A 17,573-nucleotide genomic window follows, 5' to 3' on the forward strand; every position below is an offset into this window, starting at 1 on the left:
CTAGTTTCACTTGCTTGACGTCATGACCTCCACTCTCTCTGGTTATAGGGCATTGACAATATCAAACTAACAAGATTTTCAGGACAGACAGAAAACTTTGTTGTTCATTAAAAGTACTACAGCGAAATAACTGATATTCAAGACGAAAATGTCAGATTCTTTTCTAGTAGTTGCTATAGACTTTGGTACAGCGTTCAGCGGGTATTGCTTCTGTGTAAAGTCGTGTATGGATAATATCAGGTCTGTATTTTGGGGCATGGAGCAAGGACACAGGTCCCCTAAAACACCAACCTGTATTCTGTTTAATGAAGAGAAACGTTTCATGAAGTTTGGTTATGATGCAGTGCAGACCTATAACATGATGACTTCAAAGGATGCCTTACGTTTCTGTTTTTTTGAAAATTTCAAGATGGAATTGTACAATAAGGTAGGAATTTGACTCGTCTTGAGCTGCTCGGGGTGGATTTACCTGAAACAGAATAGCCATGGATGTATGCGCAGTTTGCTGCTCATAAAATCTATTTAAAGAAATGATATAACTATGCTTTACAGAAACATTGTAATAGTGTAGTAGGATATACTAAAGGGTATAAAAAAAGAAATGCTAAATGTTGGGTATGGATGCTAATAAGAAATACATTCACCATTCTTGATCTAGGTATTACAAAGGAAATACAGCTGGCATAAAAAAGATTTACTTTATTTAAATGGAAGTTGCTGTATGCTGACATATCACAAAGGCAGTGGGCGTTATATCTAACCTCACACGTTGTGATAGTTGTCAGCTGTGGTGATATATTGTAAAAATGTTCAATGGGTGGAAAGGGCAAGCTTCTCAATGGCTCCAGCTGAGCATTAAATGCTTGGATTAGCAAGAAAACGTGTTGGTTCAAGGTGCCCATCGCTTTGTATATTTTTCTTTTGCCATGGCTTTCATTGCCATTTACCCATTAACTTCAATTAAAAAAAAAATTCATAACAAAACCTTGACTAACAGGTGCAGTTTCAGAGATTTCAGAGCTGTTTGAAGTCTTGTGTTTTTTTAAATTATTATTTCAAAATCGCTTTAGGGCATAACTAGTTTTTGCTTTCCACCTTCAAAAAATAAATGATCATCCTTCATTATTTCATGTTTAATATATTTTTTATACTGCACCTTTCAGACAATCAACAAAAATATTATGATCTGTGCAAAAAATGGAGAGCCTTTTCCTGCCCTGAAAGTGTTCACAGAAAGCCTGCGCTACCTGAAGGATCACGCCTTGGGCACCATTAGAGATTCAACCGATGGGAAGAAGTTCATTGCCTCGGATGTGACCTGGGTGCTGACAGTACCGGCTATCTGGGACTCTGCAGCCAAACAGTTCATGAGGCTGGCTGCCACAGAGGTACAGTAGGGCTGGGGACCAGGTGTTTTCATTAAAAATATGATTCGATTACATCTAAACTAGATAATTCAAACATTATCTGAGCATTTATACTTGGAATTTCTGTCATTTCCTGATACTCTGTAAAAATACAAACAGAATCCTATCTCCAATTTCCAATGTTTCCTGCAGTCTTTTTAAAGTAATAACACCAATGTAAAACAAACTTGTTATACCCCCTAGAAATGATGTGGCTCTGAATGAAGTGTTCTGTAACCTGTATGCTGCCACTAGCTCGTTACTAACATTAGGGGGAATAGTACATCACACACAAATAAAATACAGTATATACAATAATAATTGCAATACCATTCTTATCCAGTGGGTGTCTAACCCCCACACCAATACTACATATTTAAATATATCACACACAACTATATACACTGAGTGTACAAAACATTAGGAACACCTTCCTAATATTGAGTTGCACCCCCTTTTGCCCTCAGAACAGCCTCAATTCATTGGGGCATGGACTCTACAAGGTGTCGAAAGCGTTCCACAGGGATGCTGGCCCATGTTGACTCCAATGCTTCCCACAGTTGTGTCAAGTTGGCTGGTAGTGGATCTCTCCTCCGAATAGCTCGTTCCATCTCATCCCACAGATGCTCAATTGGATTGAGATCTGGTGACTGGGCAGGCCACTGCAGTAAGCTGAATTCACTGTCATGTTCGTGGAACCCTTCCTAGACAATCCTAGTCTTGTGGCATGGGGCATTATCCTGCTGAAAAAATCCATTAGCAGATGGATACACTGCTGCCATGAAGGGATGCACCTGATTGGCAATGATATTCAGATATCCTGTGGCATTCAAACGTTGCTCCACTTTTATCAAGGGGCCCAATGTGTGCCATGAAAACACACCCCACACCATCACACCACCACCACCAGCCTGCAATGTTGACACGCGGCATGATGGATGCATGTACTCATGTGGTTTTCTCCATACCCTAGTCCTCCCATCAGTGTGAAACAGCAAGAACCGGGATTCATCAGACCAGCCAATGTTTTTCCAATCCTCCAGTGTCCAGTGTTTTCGTTCCTTAGCCCACTGCAACCGCAGTTTCTTGTGTTTTGCTGAAAGAAGTCGAACTCTGTTCGGTCGTCGGCTGCCATACCCCATTCGTGTCAAGGTACGACGAGTTGTGCATTCTTTTATGGGTCTTTCTGCAACAATGTTGTACTGGACTGTCAGTTGACAAACTGTAGCCTGTCTGTTGCTCTGCACAATTCGTGTCAGCCTCCTTTGGCCTCTTTCATCAATGAGCCGTTTTCGACCACTGGCCTGCCATTGGCTGGATGTCCTTTGGGTGGTGGACCATCCTTGATACACACGGGAAACTGTTGAGCGTGAAAAACCCAGCAGCATTGCAGTTCTTGACACACTCAAACCGACGCGCCTGGCACCTACTATCATACCCCGTTCAAAGGCACTTAAATCTTTTGTCTTGCCCATTTACCCTCTGAACAAAGTTGATCTCAGAACTTTGTCAAGTTTGGTCTAAAGGATCCAAGTGATTCTGCCTCAACAACATGACTAGGTAACCCTATCCACTTAATTTCCAACGGTGTCCACTGGCCCTGGTTTCTGCACTGTACTTAAAGTATTGGTTTGGGTTAACTATGTCAACTCCTTTTAAAATTTTAAGGACTCCAGTCATGTCCCCCCTGATTTTTCTTTGTTCTAGGCTAACCGATTCCGTGTTTTCAGCCTATCTTCATAGCTCATTCCTTTAAGCCCTGGAATTAGTCTGTTTGCTCTTCATTGGACTCTCTTCAAGGTCACAATGTCCCTTTGGTGCTGTGGTGACCAGAATTGAACACAGTACTCCAACTGCAGTCTCACCAGTGCATTATACAATCTCAGCATAAGCGTCTTGGATTTGTATTCTACAGCTTTGGCTATATACCCAAGCATTCTGTTTGCCTTTTTGATTGCTTCCCCGCACTGCGTGGTTGCTAACATCAACAAATCCATTACAACACCAAGTCTTTCTCTTGGTGAGCCTGTTCTATACCAGCCCTTTGGTATTTGGATCTTATGTTTTTGTGACTAGCATCTAACACGTTACATTTGTTGACCTTGAATTTCATTTGCCACGTTTTTTGCCCAGTTCTTTATGCGGTCTGAAACTCTTGATTTCCGTGATGACTGTAAGCATATTGGCCACTCCCCCAAGTGTTGCATTTCTGCAGATTTCACAGGTTTGCTAATTATCCCCCGATTTAAGTCGTTGATGTAGATAAGAAACCTCAGTGGTCCAAGGACGGAGCCCTGCAGCACCCCACTGAGTACATTTCCCCAGATAGAGGTCTCCCCTCTAACAAGTACTCTCTGGTTCCTGTGTTTTAACCAGTTTTGTATTCAGTTCCATGTACTTCCTTGTATTCCCATGGATTGCAGTTTGACGTGACACCAAATATATGATGTCATAGGCTTTGTCATCCTCCACTCTATTCCTCATGTTGTTACTTAGGCTCTTGACATCTTCCTTGACTGTTCTTTTGCTGTTGGGGTATTGGAAGAACTGTTTGGGGGTATGTTTAATGTCATATCTATTTTAACTTGTCTGATATCTTTTTCTTTTACCTGCACATGCACTTCCTTGTTATTTTGCTGTGCTGTTATCTTTTTTGTACTCTGTAGATCTCCCTTTTCTTCCTCATGCTTTGCTTAATGGATCGATTAAACCATTTTGGATACTGTTTAGTTTGGCCTTCTTACTGTTTGAGATGAACTGGTCTTGCATTTCCAGCATATTGTATATATTTCCAAGGTGTATTTTGTGAAGGAAAAAGTTTGGCCTGGTTTTAGGGGAGAATACCTAACTGTTAAAAAATGATTTTTAATTCCAAATTCGTTATAAATTGTTTTTTCATCACACCAGTAGCTTGTCAATCCACGATGTGATGTCTCTGACCCTGGCACCTGGCACCCGCAAGCCTGTGGATAATTGAGTTGCCCACTACTACTGTAGGAGGGAAATGTATTGGAAATATCATATGAGAGTAAATTTATTGGTAAATATTAAACTAGTTTGCTGGAAGTGACTTTAAAGCATGTGCAGAAATTTATGGAGTGAAATATCGTAAACATTTAACCACGAGATTGGATAGTGGTCGGTTGTACTTGAATGGAATAACAGCTTTTGATAATTAGTAAGATAACAAAAACAGACAGTACCATAGTCACATATGTCCAAAGCCGATATAGCATAAATACCGGACATGGAGGTGACACAGACAGAGAAGCCTTTAATGCCTCTAGGATCATCGTGGACCATCAGTGAATCAGTCTGAGGGCTGTCTCTGGGGATTCAGGTAATCTGATCAATTGCTGATCTCTGTTAATACTAGTGGCACGTATTGTATTTAAACAATAACGTTCAGTGTAGAATGCAATGTTATTATTTGGAGCTAATAAATGGTAAACACTGTTGAAATTTGAAACATGGTCTGATCTCATCCTTACAGCGTAAGAAAGTAGTTAAATCCATGTTTAGCTAACTTATAAGCCTTACACTGGCAACTCTGGTGTGACTCTTTTCAAATCTGTGTAAACCTTACACTACCACTTCTGTCTTCTGGTTCTCTTGAGTGGTGGTGGTGTTGTGTTTTCATGTTGTTGTATGCTGTTGCTTCTCTGTTCAACATGAGGTGCCTTTTCTGTTGTGCTGCACTGCATTTGTGTGCTCAGGTCCCATGTCACTCTTGATGGCGTATTCAATAAAGGTCTCATCTCTCCACTGGTATAATTATAATATTACAATTCTGTGTAAACTTAGATTGCACATAGGATAAAGCTAAGTCATCCTCTTGTTCATCTGACTGGATTGAATATAGAAAACTTAGAAATCAGTGTATAAAAGAAATACGTAATCTAAAGCATCTTATTACCTAAATCTTACTACTGAGAATTTGCAAAATACTAAAATTTTGGAAACGTGTACAAAATCTTACAGGAGTCCAGAAACATGAATTTCCTAAATAATTTATTATGAATGGTATTAAGTGTGATGATAGGGACAACATTGCAAACCTTTTTAATCAACATTTTATTCAAGCCAGTTTTTCTTTTGAACAACTGATCCCTAAAAGTACTTTCCCACCTGTACTCCAACAGTTAAAACAAACTGTGAATCAGTCTGAGGGCTCTCTCCAGGGATTCAGGTAATCTGATCAATTGCCTGTCTCAGTTAATACTAGTGGCTTGTATTGTATCTAAACAATAACATGGATAAAGGTGTCTGCCAAATAAATAAATAATAATAAAACAAACTGCAATAAGGAATTATCTTTTAGGCTGCATTTTTACTTCATTGTCCCAATGAAGTAAAAATGCAACTTATGTCTATTAGAAATTGAAAGGCCGGTCCCGAAGATGATGCCAATATTCTTCTGTTGAAATACGGAATTGACATTTTAAATTCTCCTTAACAAGCATGTTACTACTTTACTGACTAGTCAAATTCCAAACAGATGGAAACAAGCTGATATATCTTTAAATCTGGATCTGCTACTGATATCAATAATTAGTGTCCAATTACTGGAAAAATGTAACACAGGATTATGAATTTTGTTACTGAAAATAAACTCTTGCTGCCACAGCAGTCTGATTTTAGACTCATGCATAAAACAGTTACTGCTATTGCCAGTGTACTAAATGATATATTCTCTGCAATGGATAAGGGACTTTATACTACAGTTATCTTTATTGATCTAAAAAAAGGTTGTGATACTGTTGACCATGAAATGATTAAACTGCAGAATACTGGCTTGATTCTCTTGTTGTAAATTGGTTTAAAAATTACTTGCAAGATTGGACTCGTATTTGTTTGTGTTTATCTGCAAAACCTGACTGCTCCCCTGGATTCAGTCCCAAGTGTGCTCTCTCCTTCTTTTAACCTCCCTTTTAACACCCAGGTAGCCAGTGACCTCACAAGTTGTATAACTGTTGTTGTAAAATGGATTGGGGGATGATAAAAAAAAAAGATATGCTGGAAATCTGACAAATGTGCATATTTGAGATCAAATATAATTCTTGTTTAATTAAATGTTCAATTATTAAAATGTGTTTCATATGACCTTCAAAAAATGTAAAATCACATTTTAGAGTAAAAAATGTGAGATTATTCACTGATGGTCCACGATGATCCTGGTGGCATTAAAGGCTTCTCTGTCTGTGTCACCTCCGTGTCCAGTATTTATGCCATATGAGCTGATGTGAGCTGATAATTAAGCCCTTTAAAGGGAAAAAAAACATATTGCTACCTGAGAGCAAGAATACTCTAACTTCTAATTTTGAGCATTTCAAGTTTTAATATATATGAGTGTGACAGACAGTGATTCTTGGTTATACATCTCTCTCCCAATCTGGGAGGGTGCTATGTAAAGGGAACAGACTGGATGGCCAGATAATTCATTCCCAGGGTTAGGCTGAAGTTGGTTATATAGAAAGATGGCGGAGCTCCGGTACACTAAATCATCAACCCAGAAGGGAAACAGTGTGGCAGCTGCGGATTGGAGGAGTTGTTGCACTCATTGACCAAGGGGTCATGATAGATGGTTGTGGCAAAGTGGTTGATTGTGTACAGGTGCAGGAGCAATGCAGTGCACAATGAACAGACAGAAAATTGTAATCCATTTGGAAAGGGGTTTTATTAATTATAATCCTGGTCTGGCGACCAAACAATAACTCTAGTCAGTACACAACAATGTATAATGCACTGGATACAAACAAATGGGTTGCAGTCCCAAATAATAAACACACGTATCTTTCCCACAATGTACAAACACGATCACCAGTCCTGGGTGCGTGCTGTAGTGCTCGTGGTGGGTGATACAAGTTTATTCTTGACAAAAGTGAAGTGCTGTTCCGGGTTTTCTGCTGGCCCTTGGCGACAGCTCCGGAACATGTTAGCCGTCTAATGATAACAAACAAACAATTATAGACAAACAAAACAGAACACTCACAGTACTTTTTTTATCACTGGGTCTCTCACGGGTCCTTTCAGGTTCAATCACAAAACCAAAGCGAAGGAACAGATTGCGTCTCTACGTCCCCTTTTATGCCGTCACACATGACCCCTTGGTAAACGACTGCAGTTGTCCCTCCAATCTGCGACTGCCACGTCGTTTCCCTTCCAGGTCAATGTGTTAATGCAGCAGAGTTCCACCCCCTTTCTAGCTGTACGACTTCCCTTGAACCCCGGGAAAGAACTGTCAGGCCAGCCCGTTCAGCTTAGCACCCTCACAGGTCGGGAGGGAGATTTACTACCAAGAATCATTGTATTTCTGTTACATATCCCGCCGCTCAGAATGGAGCCCAAGGAACACTCGGCTGAATCTATCTTTCCCATTACACCCCCCTCCCGGGAAAAATCCGCATTTTGGTGATCTTTCCCCGCACGGTGTACCATGTGGTACATGAAGGGCTGCAACGCCAGATACCACCGAGTTATCCGGGCATTGCTGTCCTTCATTGTGCTTAAACACTTGAGTGAGGCGTGGTTTGTGACAAGATCAAATGAATGTCCCAGCAGGTAATATCGTAAAGAGTGAGTAGCCCATTTAATGGCCAAACACTCCTTTTCAGCCAAAGAGTTTGAGTAGTTGCGCTCCAGAGGAAGCATCTTTTTACTGAGATACAGTATCGGATGTTCTACTCCGTCTACCTTTGGGGACAAGACCGCACCCAAACACACATCCAACCCATCGGTGTGGAGGATGAATCTCTTGGTGAAACCAGGTGTGATAAGAGTGGGGACCTGGCAAAGTTTACACTTAATAATATCAAACGCCTCCTGACACTCAACTGACCACTTAATTAAATTTGTTGCACTCTTTTTGGTGAGGTCTACTAAAGGGTTAACCACTGTGGAATATTCTGGGATAAAGCGGTGGTAATAACCGGCTAAGGCAGCCCAAACGGCCTGGTTTTAAAGTGGAACAGCCCTTCTGGTGTTGAAAATGCGGTTTTCTCTCTAGAACTGGAGGTCAAGGGTATCTGCCAGTATCCCTTCGTCTGGTCCAGAGTAGAGATAAACTTTGCCTTTCCCAGTCTATCTAGAAGTTTGTCGACCTGAGGCATAGGGTACGCATCAAACTTGGCAATAGCGTTTACCTTCCGGAAGTCCACACAAAAGTGGTTGGTGCTATCTTACTTGGCCACTATGACAATTGGACTGCACCACTCACTCCTGGAAGGCTCAATCACCCCAAGTTCGAGCATGTCCCATACCTCTTTGCAAACGCCACTTCGTCGTCTTTCTGGAATCCGGTAAGGTCTCTCTCATACTGTGACACCTGAGGGAGAGATAATGTCATATTGAACCAAGTTAGTCCTACCGGGCAAGTCAGAGAAAACATAGCTGAACTCCTCAATAAGCTTACACAGTTCCCTTTGCTGACCTGGAACCAATTGTTCCCCCATCGAAATTATTTTAGTGCTAGGGGTTTCTGGACAGGGGTTTAAATCATCCTCTACATTGCCTGGTGCTATAAATAAGGCCTCCCTTGCCTGCCAGGACTTTAATACATTTATATGATAAATTTCACATTCATTACGGCGATCAGGCTGTCTAATTTCATAATTCACCTTTCCTATAGCCCGAATCACTTCATATGGCCCCTGCCATTTAGCACATAACTTTGATTCTGAGGAGGAAAGCAGCAGCATTACCTTGTCTCCAGGTCGAAATGTTCGAATTCATGCATTTTTTATTGTAATGCTGCTGTTGCCTGTGCTGAGTCAATTTGAGGTTGTCCTGGGCCAAACGACCGACCAAATCCAGGCGATCTGCTACATTTTTGGACAAGCCTTTGTGCTCCTTCCAGTGGCGACGCGTGGGGGGGGGGCACACCTGGTCATGTCCCCCCCCCCCCCCCAGATTTCTGCCAGACAGTGGCCTAGCCACTGCGTTACAGAAAAAAAAGTGCTGAAAAGATTTTTTTTGGTGGCCTCAATACGCTTCAGTCAGTACTGCTTTCAATTAGTATACAAATGAACTGCCACTCACAACTGACTAAGGACATGCTTGCTGTCTGCCAAAGCGCGCGTTTCAAATTTGTGTTTGTGATTGGGATATTTACTGTTATTCGTGAGAGGTTCAACCTTGAACTCTTCTGACTGGTCAATGCACACAGCTTTTACACTTTACAGTCCAAACGGACGCGCAACGTGACGTAACACTGAGTGAGAGATGTGAAGTATGGCCTGGCAGATGTATGGGAAAGGAAAAACAATCCAAAAATTAGCTATTTGTTTTGGTCGCCCTAATTTGTCTAAACGGCAGAAAACTTTTGATGAACCGTCTGAAGACAACAAGCTAGCAGCTACCACCGGCAGTCCTGCGCCAGTCAAACGGTAATTAAATGAGTCAGGATTTATGAGATTACATAAAATGGTTTACTTTGCTTTGAACACAAAATGTTAGTTAACAAAAATGAACAACCATAAGTACAAATTTATTTTTTGTTTACGACTAAGTCGTAAGTAAGTCGTCCTGGGTAAGGGTGTCTGCTAAGAAATAAATAATAATAATAATAATAATAATAATAATAATAATAATAATAATAATAATGAAATTAGTTATTTTTATTTATTATCATAATGTGATTTGTTTTTGTATTTCCTTTTTTATTTTTAATTGGAAGTGTTCTAAACTGATTTTTTTTTTTTAAACTATTTTGCACAACATTGTATTTTGTTACTGGATCTTCTGTTAAAAAAAAGATTGTTCTTTATTTTTCAAAAATAAAACGTCAATGCACAAATAAGAAATCACTGTGATTACTCACCTTAAAGTTACCATTTCCATCCCCTCCTGAATAAAAACCCTGGCAGCAGTGGCGTATCCAGGATTTTTTATATATTTGTATGTTTTTTGTAAGTGTATATAGAATATGTGTGTAGATTATTTCAAACTTTCAAACCTTAATAACAACCAAAGACTGTCTTAAGACCCTTCACCATTATATTTGTTCTTGTGTGAGACTTTCACACGTGCTAGAAACTGAGTGAATTTGATGTTGCCCTGTTAAAATGGCAAAAAGATAGCCATGTTTGGAATTTTTCTACAACAAAATAGCTAAACCACCAACGCCAGAAACATCAACAGAAACCGAACCTGACTCTGCTGTAGTTCAGAATGTTATTAACAGCACCAGAGTGTGACTATACTTCCATTTCAAATGCTCAGTTTAGTGCAGGTGCAGCTGTTGATAAGAGAGACCCTTTCTCGATTGTGACAATCTGGCGTAGAACAGTTTGTGATGAAAGATCTGGTAATGTTAGAAAGATAGCTTAATGTTTACATAAAAATGGTTAAAATAAGACATCGGGTTTGAGCACGGTTTCGCTTCGTTAGTTCATTTCTTTTTTTGGGCCACGAGTCATCACTGGCTCCTCCCATCCCTCTCTCAACAGATCGAGGATGCCACGAGGCTGTCGGCCGTATAAGAGCTCAAAGGGGGAGAACCCTGTCGAACTCTGCGGCACCTCTCTCACTGCAAAAAGGAGGTAGGGAAGAAGCGATGCCCAATGTTTTTGCTCTTGTTACAAAACGTCTCAGCATCTGCTTCAAAGTCTGATTAAAGCGCTCCACCAAACCGTCTGTCTGTGGATGATAAACAGATGTCCTGATGGGACTTATTTTTTATATTTTATATACTTGCTGTAATGTTTTAGACAAAGTAAGTTCCATGATCAGTCAAAATCTCCTTGGGGATCCCTACTCTAGCCATAATCTGCACTAACTGTGGCTATTGCAGCGGCACTATTGGACCTCAGTGGAACTGCCTCCGGGTATCGCGTTGCATAATCTACCATTACTAATATATGCGTATACCCGGAATCAGAAGTTAGCAAAGGGCCCACTATGTCCATTGCAATGCCTTCAAAGGGGGTGGAAATAATCAGCAGTGGAACCAAAGGGCGCACTCGACCCAGTGCTACTCGTTGGCAGTCTGGGCATGCAGCTACATATTTCGACACATCAGTATGAAGTCTTACCCAATAGAATCGAGCCAATATCCGTTCCCTTGTCTTGTCAGCTCCGAGGTGCCCTGCAAAAGGGATATCATGCGCCAGCCTCATGACCTCGGTCCAACAAGACGGGGGAACCAATAACTGTGTTACAGACTGTCCTGTGCCCGCGGCTAGGTTTACCCTATACAGTAATTGCCCCTTGATACTGAAGTGCGGAAATACTAGCGCCCCAGCACCATCAACATCCTTACATTCAATAGACCGGACCTGCCCCCAAGCGTGCACTAGTGACAGGTCATTATGTTGGCCCCACACTATAGCTGTGCTTGAGTACCACGTCCGGTATATTGAGAGGGGCAGGATTAACATCTGCCCTAGATGGCCCAGTAACCTCACCCTCTCAGTCACACTGCGTTCCAGTTCCCTTTTACTGGTGTTTATTACCATCCGAGTGCTCTCCCATCAGACCCTCCCATTTTGCGGTCCTTCTCTATTCATTTTTCTAGGATGGAAAATAGGACAAAACATTTCAGCTTGAAAAGGAAACACATCACCAATTGATTCCCTTTTCCTCTTTTCTGCCACGTTTACGTGTGCGGCTGAGACTGCCACTATTTGCATTAATTCTTTAGATTTTGGCCAGTCTTGACCCAGAATAACTGGGTGTGGCAACCTTTCCGCCACCTCTACTACCAGGTGACAGTATCCCGTTCCGGGCGGAAACCAGGGAGTCCTCAAAATCCTCGGCCAGCTTCACAGCGTCCTCCAGGGTGTCGGGGTTGTAGCACCATATCCAGGCTTGGGTATTGGCACCGACCACATGGCATAATTGCTCCACTACCACCGCCTCCCCCATTTGCAGGTTGGTTTTCTTCTCAGGGGTCAGCCAATGTACCATGTGGTCGCACAACCGCTCTGCGACCACCCTGGGGCGTGTCTACAGGGACCTGCGGTACTCCCTGAATTGTACTTGGTGAGTCTCAGCGGTGATGTTGAGGCGACAGAGGATAGCCAGCTTCACCAGGTCAACGGGGATTCCGCCCCCTTTCTAGCTGGCCGACTTCCCCTGGACCCTGGGAAAGAACTTATCAGACTAGCCCATCCAGGGAACTCTATTCTCGCTACTTAGCGACCTCACAGGTCGGGAGGGAGATTTACTACCAAGAATCATTGTATTTCTGTCACAATAGTATAAAAGGGGATGGAGCAATGTGATCTGTTCTTTTGTAATGGTTAAACATGAACCGGAAGGAGAAACCTGTGTTGTTATCATGAATGTTTTGTTTGTTTCTTGTCTTGTCTGAAAATACTGTTTGTTATTTTTTTGACGGCTGAAATACAATCCGGAGCTGTCGCCAAAGGCCAGTACTAAACCCGGACAACACTTCACTTTGTTTGTACAATAAACCGTATTTGCACCACGAGCACTAGAGCACACGCTGTGGACTTGTGTTTGTGTTATGAGTGGGTGTAACAGATCGGGACTTTTATTATTTCCGGACCAACCTGCAGATTACAGTAAAGCAATACATGCCACTGTATTGCTTATTGTTGTAAATGTATTATACAAACAATTGTAGTAGATGTGCTTGATATATTGGACTGAGATGATTTCCCCAATTTAGAATGTAAGTTTATGTATGAATACAAGTGCTATGCAGTTAACAATTTTAAATGTATTTATTTTTAACATGGACTGTTATTATAACAGATATCTAAGAAATTATTTTTCAAAACTTACAATACTTGCATATCATTGTAATCTGTTACATATATACAGCTATGGCCAAAAGTTTTGCATCATGCTATAGAAATAACACATTTTGCTTCACCCTATAGAATTAACACATTTTGATGAATAGTGTTAATTTTACATATTAAATTACATACCGCTTTATAGTTTTCCATATACTTAAAAAAATGACAAAAATTAAAAAATGTGACATTGCAAAAATGAACATGAAATACTGTAGTACTATTATGGCTTCCGGTAGATTTTTGCCATTTAATTTTGTAGTTTCTTTGATCACATGATGTTAAAATCTAAATTATGTTTATATATATATATATATATATATATATATATATATATATATATATATATATATATATATATATATATATATATATATATATATGTAATGTGATGCAGGTGATGCAAAATGTTTGGTTTTATGTGTTTCTATATACGAGATTTAAAAAATTAACATTTATTAAAATTAGCATTTTAGTATAGTAAAGTCACAGAAACTTGTGAAATCTGGTGAAAAATGATCAGCATGGACCAAGGTATATGGCACATACAGCTTTTCCCAATATAGCTTGAAATTTAAATACCTACCGAGACACCATAGTTTACATATAAAGTGTTAAAATCTGTAATATGTGAAATAAATGGTGTGAGATCCTTCATGTTTATCCCTCATGTTCTCATGTTTACCTTTTCACTGCTCTAAAGTATATATGCTTCCAAGTATGGCAGATCTATGCTTGCAACCCATTAAAATGAAAGCTTTGACAATGTTTACAGGAACATAAAGTTTTTATTAATAAAATAACTAAAGGAAAGTTGTTTTCTTTCATTGTGGCTCCAGCTTGAGTCTGTATTGTTGACTAAACTAGTGCTGTTGGAGCTAACATATCCAATGTAAGAATGCAGTTTCAATATTAAACCTTGCTGAGGAGTTGTGTGGTGGTTTTGTGATGTCCATTGACAGCTCATTTCATTTGTGACCTAAGCTGGATTCTTACCCTGATGAAAAGCTAGTGCAGTAACTCATTACACTGTATAACCCCAATTCCCTAATTTTCTTACACCAACCAGGCAGGACTGGTAGAGGAGATGGGTTCAGAGAACCTGGTTCTGGCCCTGGAGCCTGAGGCTGCTTCAGTGTGGTGCAAACAGCTGCCCAGCACTGGCTTTGTACAAGAAGGAAAAGATCAAGAAAAACTAGAACAGAGTCCAGGAACACAGTATATTGTTGTTGATTGTGGAGGTAAGCAGAAGGATAATGTGTACAAGTCTAGAACATGATCTTTATAAAATGAGAGGAGGCCATTCGATAGCTGATTAGTTTTTAAATACATTTATTAAGTCTCTCCTACCCTTTCTTTGTTCAAGGCTAAACAGATCGAGTTGCCTTCCTAAAGCATATCTTTTAGCCCTGGGACTAGTCTGGTAGCTCTTTGCTGGGCTCTTCTAACCACCAATTCCTAAAAGTTCAAGAACAGGCATTCCTTATTTAAACTGGAAAGTTGTGCCTACTATAGCAGAGAACCAATCACAAGCACATCTTTTGGTGTTTTTTTATAGCTGATTTCAAGAGGGGGGTGAAATGAACTGGTGGCAAGGAATGCTAAACCAGATAACACTTAAATTTATAGTATAACTCCTCTGAGTATGGTACCCTGCTGCATGTCGGCTGATAGCATCTGACATAACTCGATCGTTGCTTCAATTCCATATCATGTAAATCCACGTACGTGCTGTAATTCGTTGTTTAAAGGTCTGGTTCAAGGTGATAATCTCCAGGTTCATTTATTTTTGCAATTTCTGCAGTCTAGATCTGACCAGCGAGTAAACCCAGCCTATAATATTTATGTATGGAAATATTTATTTATTTCTTTATTTAAATGGAGATAAATCATACATTAACTTTAATTAAGAAATTCATATTATGTACAGTATGCGGTAGAAAAAAAAAATTCTAACAATGAGAAACTTGAGTTACCACCGTGTTTTTACCAAAAAAAAATAAAATAACATTACAATAAAAAACACCTCATACATCATACTGTAGGTAAATAAAGAACACCAATTTGCAAATAAGGTGAACAAAACTTCATATGAGACAAATCTTTTTTAATCCTCTGGTCATATAAATGAAACAGATCTTCACATTTCCATATTACTTCATGTTTACAAACAATTCAGTCGAATATGACATACTCCTTAGATTATGCAACTGGGGATGCTTTGTTTTTGTTTTGTTTCTAGTTACTATTGGCGTAACCTTTCCCTGTCAAAACATGCAGGGAATAAGTCATGTGGATTCTGTATCATTTTATTGTATATATTGTTTATATTTCAGGTGGAACAGTAGACATCACTGTGCATGAGGTCCTGGAAGGTGGGTCCCTGAAAGAGCTGCAGAAAGCATCAGGAGGGGGGTGGGGAGGGTCGTCTGTAGACAAAGAATTCAGAAGCTTCCTCAGGGACATTTTCCACCCAGATGTGTGGGACAGGTATGAGAAGGAACATCCTGCAGAACTTCAAAAAATGATGTACAACTTTTCCTTTCAAAAATGTGTTGGAAAGGAAGAGGATATATACATTTCATGTCACTACAATTTGAGCAAATTAGCACAAGACAAACAGGATGATATATCTTGCTTTTTTAAAAAGGTAGATGGAGCCTCTTGGTCAGATGGATCTATCAAAATTACATACAACAAACTCAAGACGCTTTTTAAATCCAGTGTAAACCATATAGTTAAGGCAATCAAGCCTATCCTGTCCACTCCAGAGATTAGTATAGACTACATCTTGCTTGTTGGCGGGTACGCATCAAGCAGGTTACTACGAGATGAAATCCGAAAAAAGTTCAGTAGCAGGTGCCGTGTCCTGTGCCCCTATGATTCACAGCTAGCCATTGCTAAAGGAGCAATTTTGTTTGGAAATGACCCCAAAATAATCGCATCTAGAGTCAGTGCGCTGACATATGGCATTGCTATATGTAGGCCGTTTGATCCTTCAGTCCATGATCCTAGAAAGCGGAGAGTGAATAAAGCGGGTGATTATGTTTACTGTGATGATCTTTTTGAAAAACTGGTGGAAAAGGGTCAATCTGTGGGCTGTCAGCAAGTTGCTGAGTATTTCTATTCACCAATTGACCATGATCAGAACGCAATGTGCTTCAGATTTTTCAGTACAGAGAAGCTGAATGCCATGTACGTGGACGAGCCTGGATTGGAGAAAATCGGGTCCTTTACTGTGCCCATGCCAAATGTCAGGCTGGGAAGGAACCGGAGCGTTAGACTGGATATCAAATTTGGTTTAACTGAAATACAAGCAACAGCAACTGACCTGACCTCCAACGAGACTCAAGCAATCAGGATAGACTTTTTGACAATTTGAAAAGCAGTTCATGAAATCACCAAAAAATTACAATTTTTATTACAAGCAATGCAATTTATAAATACTAAAAGAAACTTAAATTCAATGAGAAACATTTTCATTGAAAAGCCATTGAAAACACTGAAAATTAGGCTTATGTTGTTTTATCTCAGATTTTTTTATTATTATTCAGCTATTACATTACAGTCATTTATTTAATATAGTTTTGTAGCAGTAACAATGCATGCCCATTCTGATATGCTAACCTGCACGTACTGTGGGTGTATGTCTAGTTGATCATGGTGATATACTCTCCAAATAGCTTTTCATTTACAGTAGTAGTGCGGTGCATGTTGTTGACAAATGGGTATATCTAGTTTTGCAACAGTAGTGTATACAGTTTTCAGATGCCTTGCAAACAGCTTTGAAAACAGTTAGCTAGGCCATTCTTACTGAATAAGAAACATTACTGTTAGTGTTTTTTATTTATTTAAAGGGTATTTAAGTTGGTGAGATTCTCTTCTAATTAGAACGAAACATTCTGATTTTGTAAATAGGATTTCAAAATAAATGCTGTTTAACTTGATTTATTTGCAATATGGTGTAAGTTTATATAGTAATATGCTGATTTTAGACCTTCTTGTTTCAGTGCACAAATACGTGCCATGTGGAAAATATGAAAACGTGCCAGCTATTAAAAATTTTAAATACAAAAAAGTCGCCCTTTGTACATCCTTTGTTAAGTTGTTTTCTGTTTAAAATGTTCCTTTTGCTCTGAAGCAAGATTTTGTTTCTAACAGGTTAACTAACAGTGTGAACAATATTTTATTGATAAGTGAGGTATTGTCAGGACATGGAATCAGGCCCCTCTCAGCTGGCTTGGCATGTTCCAGGAAAAGAGACTATCAGGAAAGGCAGCAGAATAACACACGCAAAGGTCTGCTCCATGTGGGCAGTGTTTAGAGAAGGCAGACACCAGGGGGAGCTCCTGCACTTCACTGAGGAAGAGGTCTCTGCAGTCACAGTGCTGCAGAGATTCAGACA

At 39.9% G+C, this 17,573-nt stretch overlaps 1 protein-coding gene across 1 annotated transcript; it reads left to right on the forward strand.

Annotated features, from left to right (window-relative positions):
* Positions 1-82: 82 nt before the first annotated feature.
* On the forward strand, positions 83-17,164 carry LOC117399212 (heat shock 70 kDa protein 12A-like). The gene is made up of 4 exons (XM_059022753.1): positions 83-427; positions 1,164-1,388; positions 14,238-14,409; positions 15,505-17,164. The coding sequence occupies exons 1-4, from the start codon at positions 149-151 to the stop codon at positions 16,548-16,550; spliced, it is 1,722 nt and encodes a 573-aa protein (XP_058878736.1). The 5' UTR covers positions 83-148; the 3' UTR covers positions 16,551-17,164.
* Positions 17,165-17,573: the final 409 nt, after the last annotated feature.

Source organism: Acipenser ruthenus, chromosome 4, assembly GCF_902713425.1.
Source record: "Acipenser ruthenus chromosome 4, fAciRut3.2 maternal haplotype, whole genome shotgun sequence".
Classification (NCBI taxonomy): Eukaryota; Metazoa; Chordata; class Actinopteri; order Acipenseriformes; family Acipenseridae; genus Acipenser; species Acipenser ruthenus.

Excerpts from the sequence above, each read along its gene's own strand:
- LOC117399212 (XM_059022753.1), top strand. The coding sequence starts at position 149 with ATGTCAGATTCTTTTCTAGTAGTTGCTATAGACTTTGGTACAGCGTTC. Across the intron at positions 428-1,163 it reads AGATGGAATTGTACAATAAG|ACAATCAACAAAAATATTAT; the intron begins GTAGGAATTTGA and ends TGCACCTTTCAG. Across the intron at positions 14,410-15,504 it reads TATTGTTGTTGATTGTGGAG|GTGGAACAGTAGACATCACT; the intron begins GTAAGCAGAAGG and ends TTTATATTTCAG.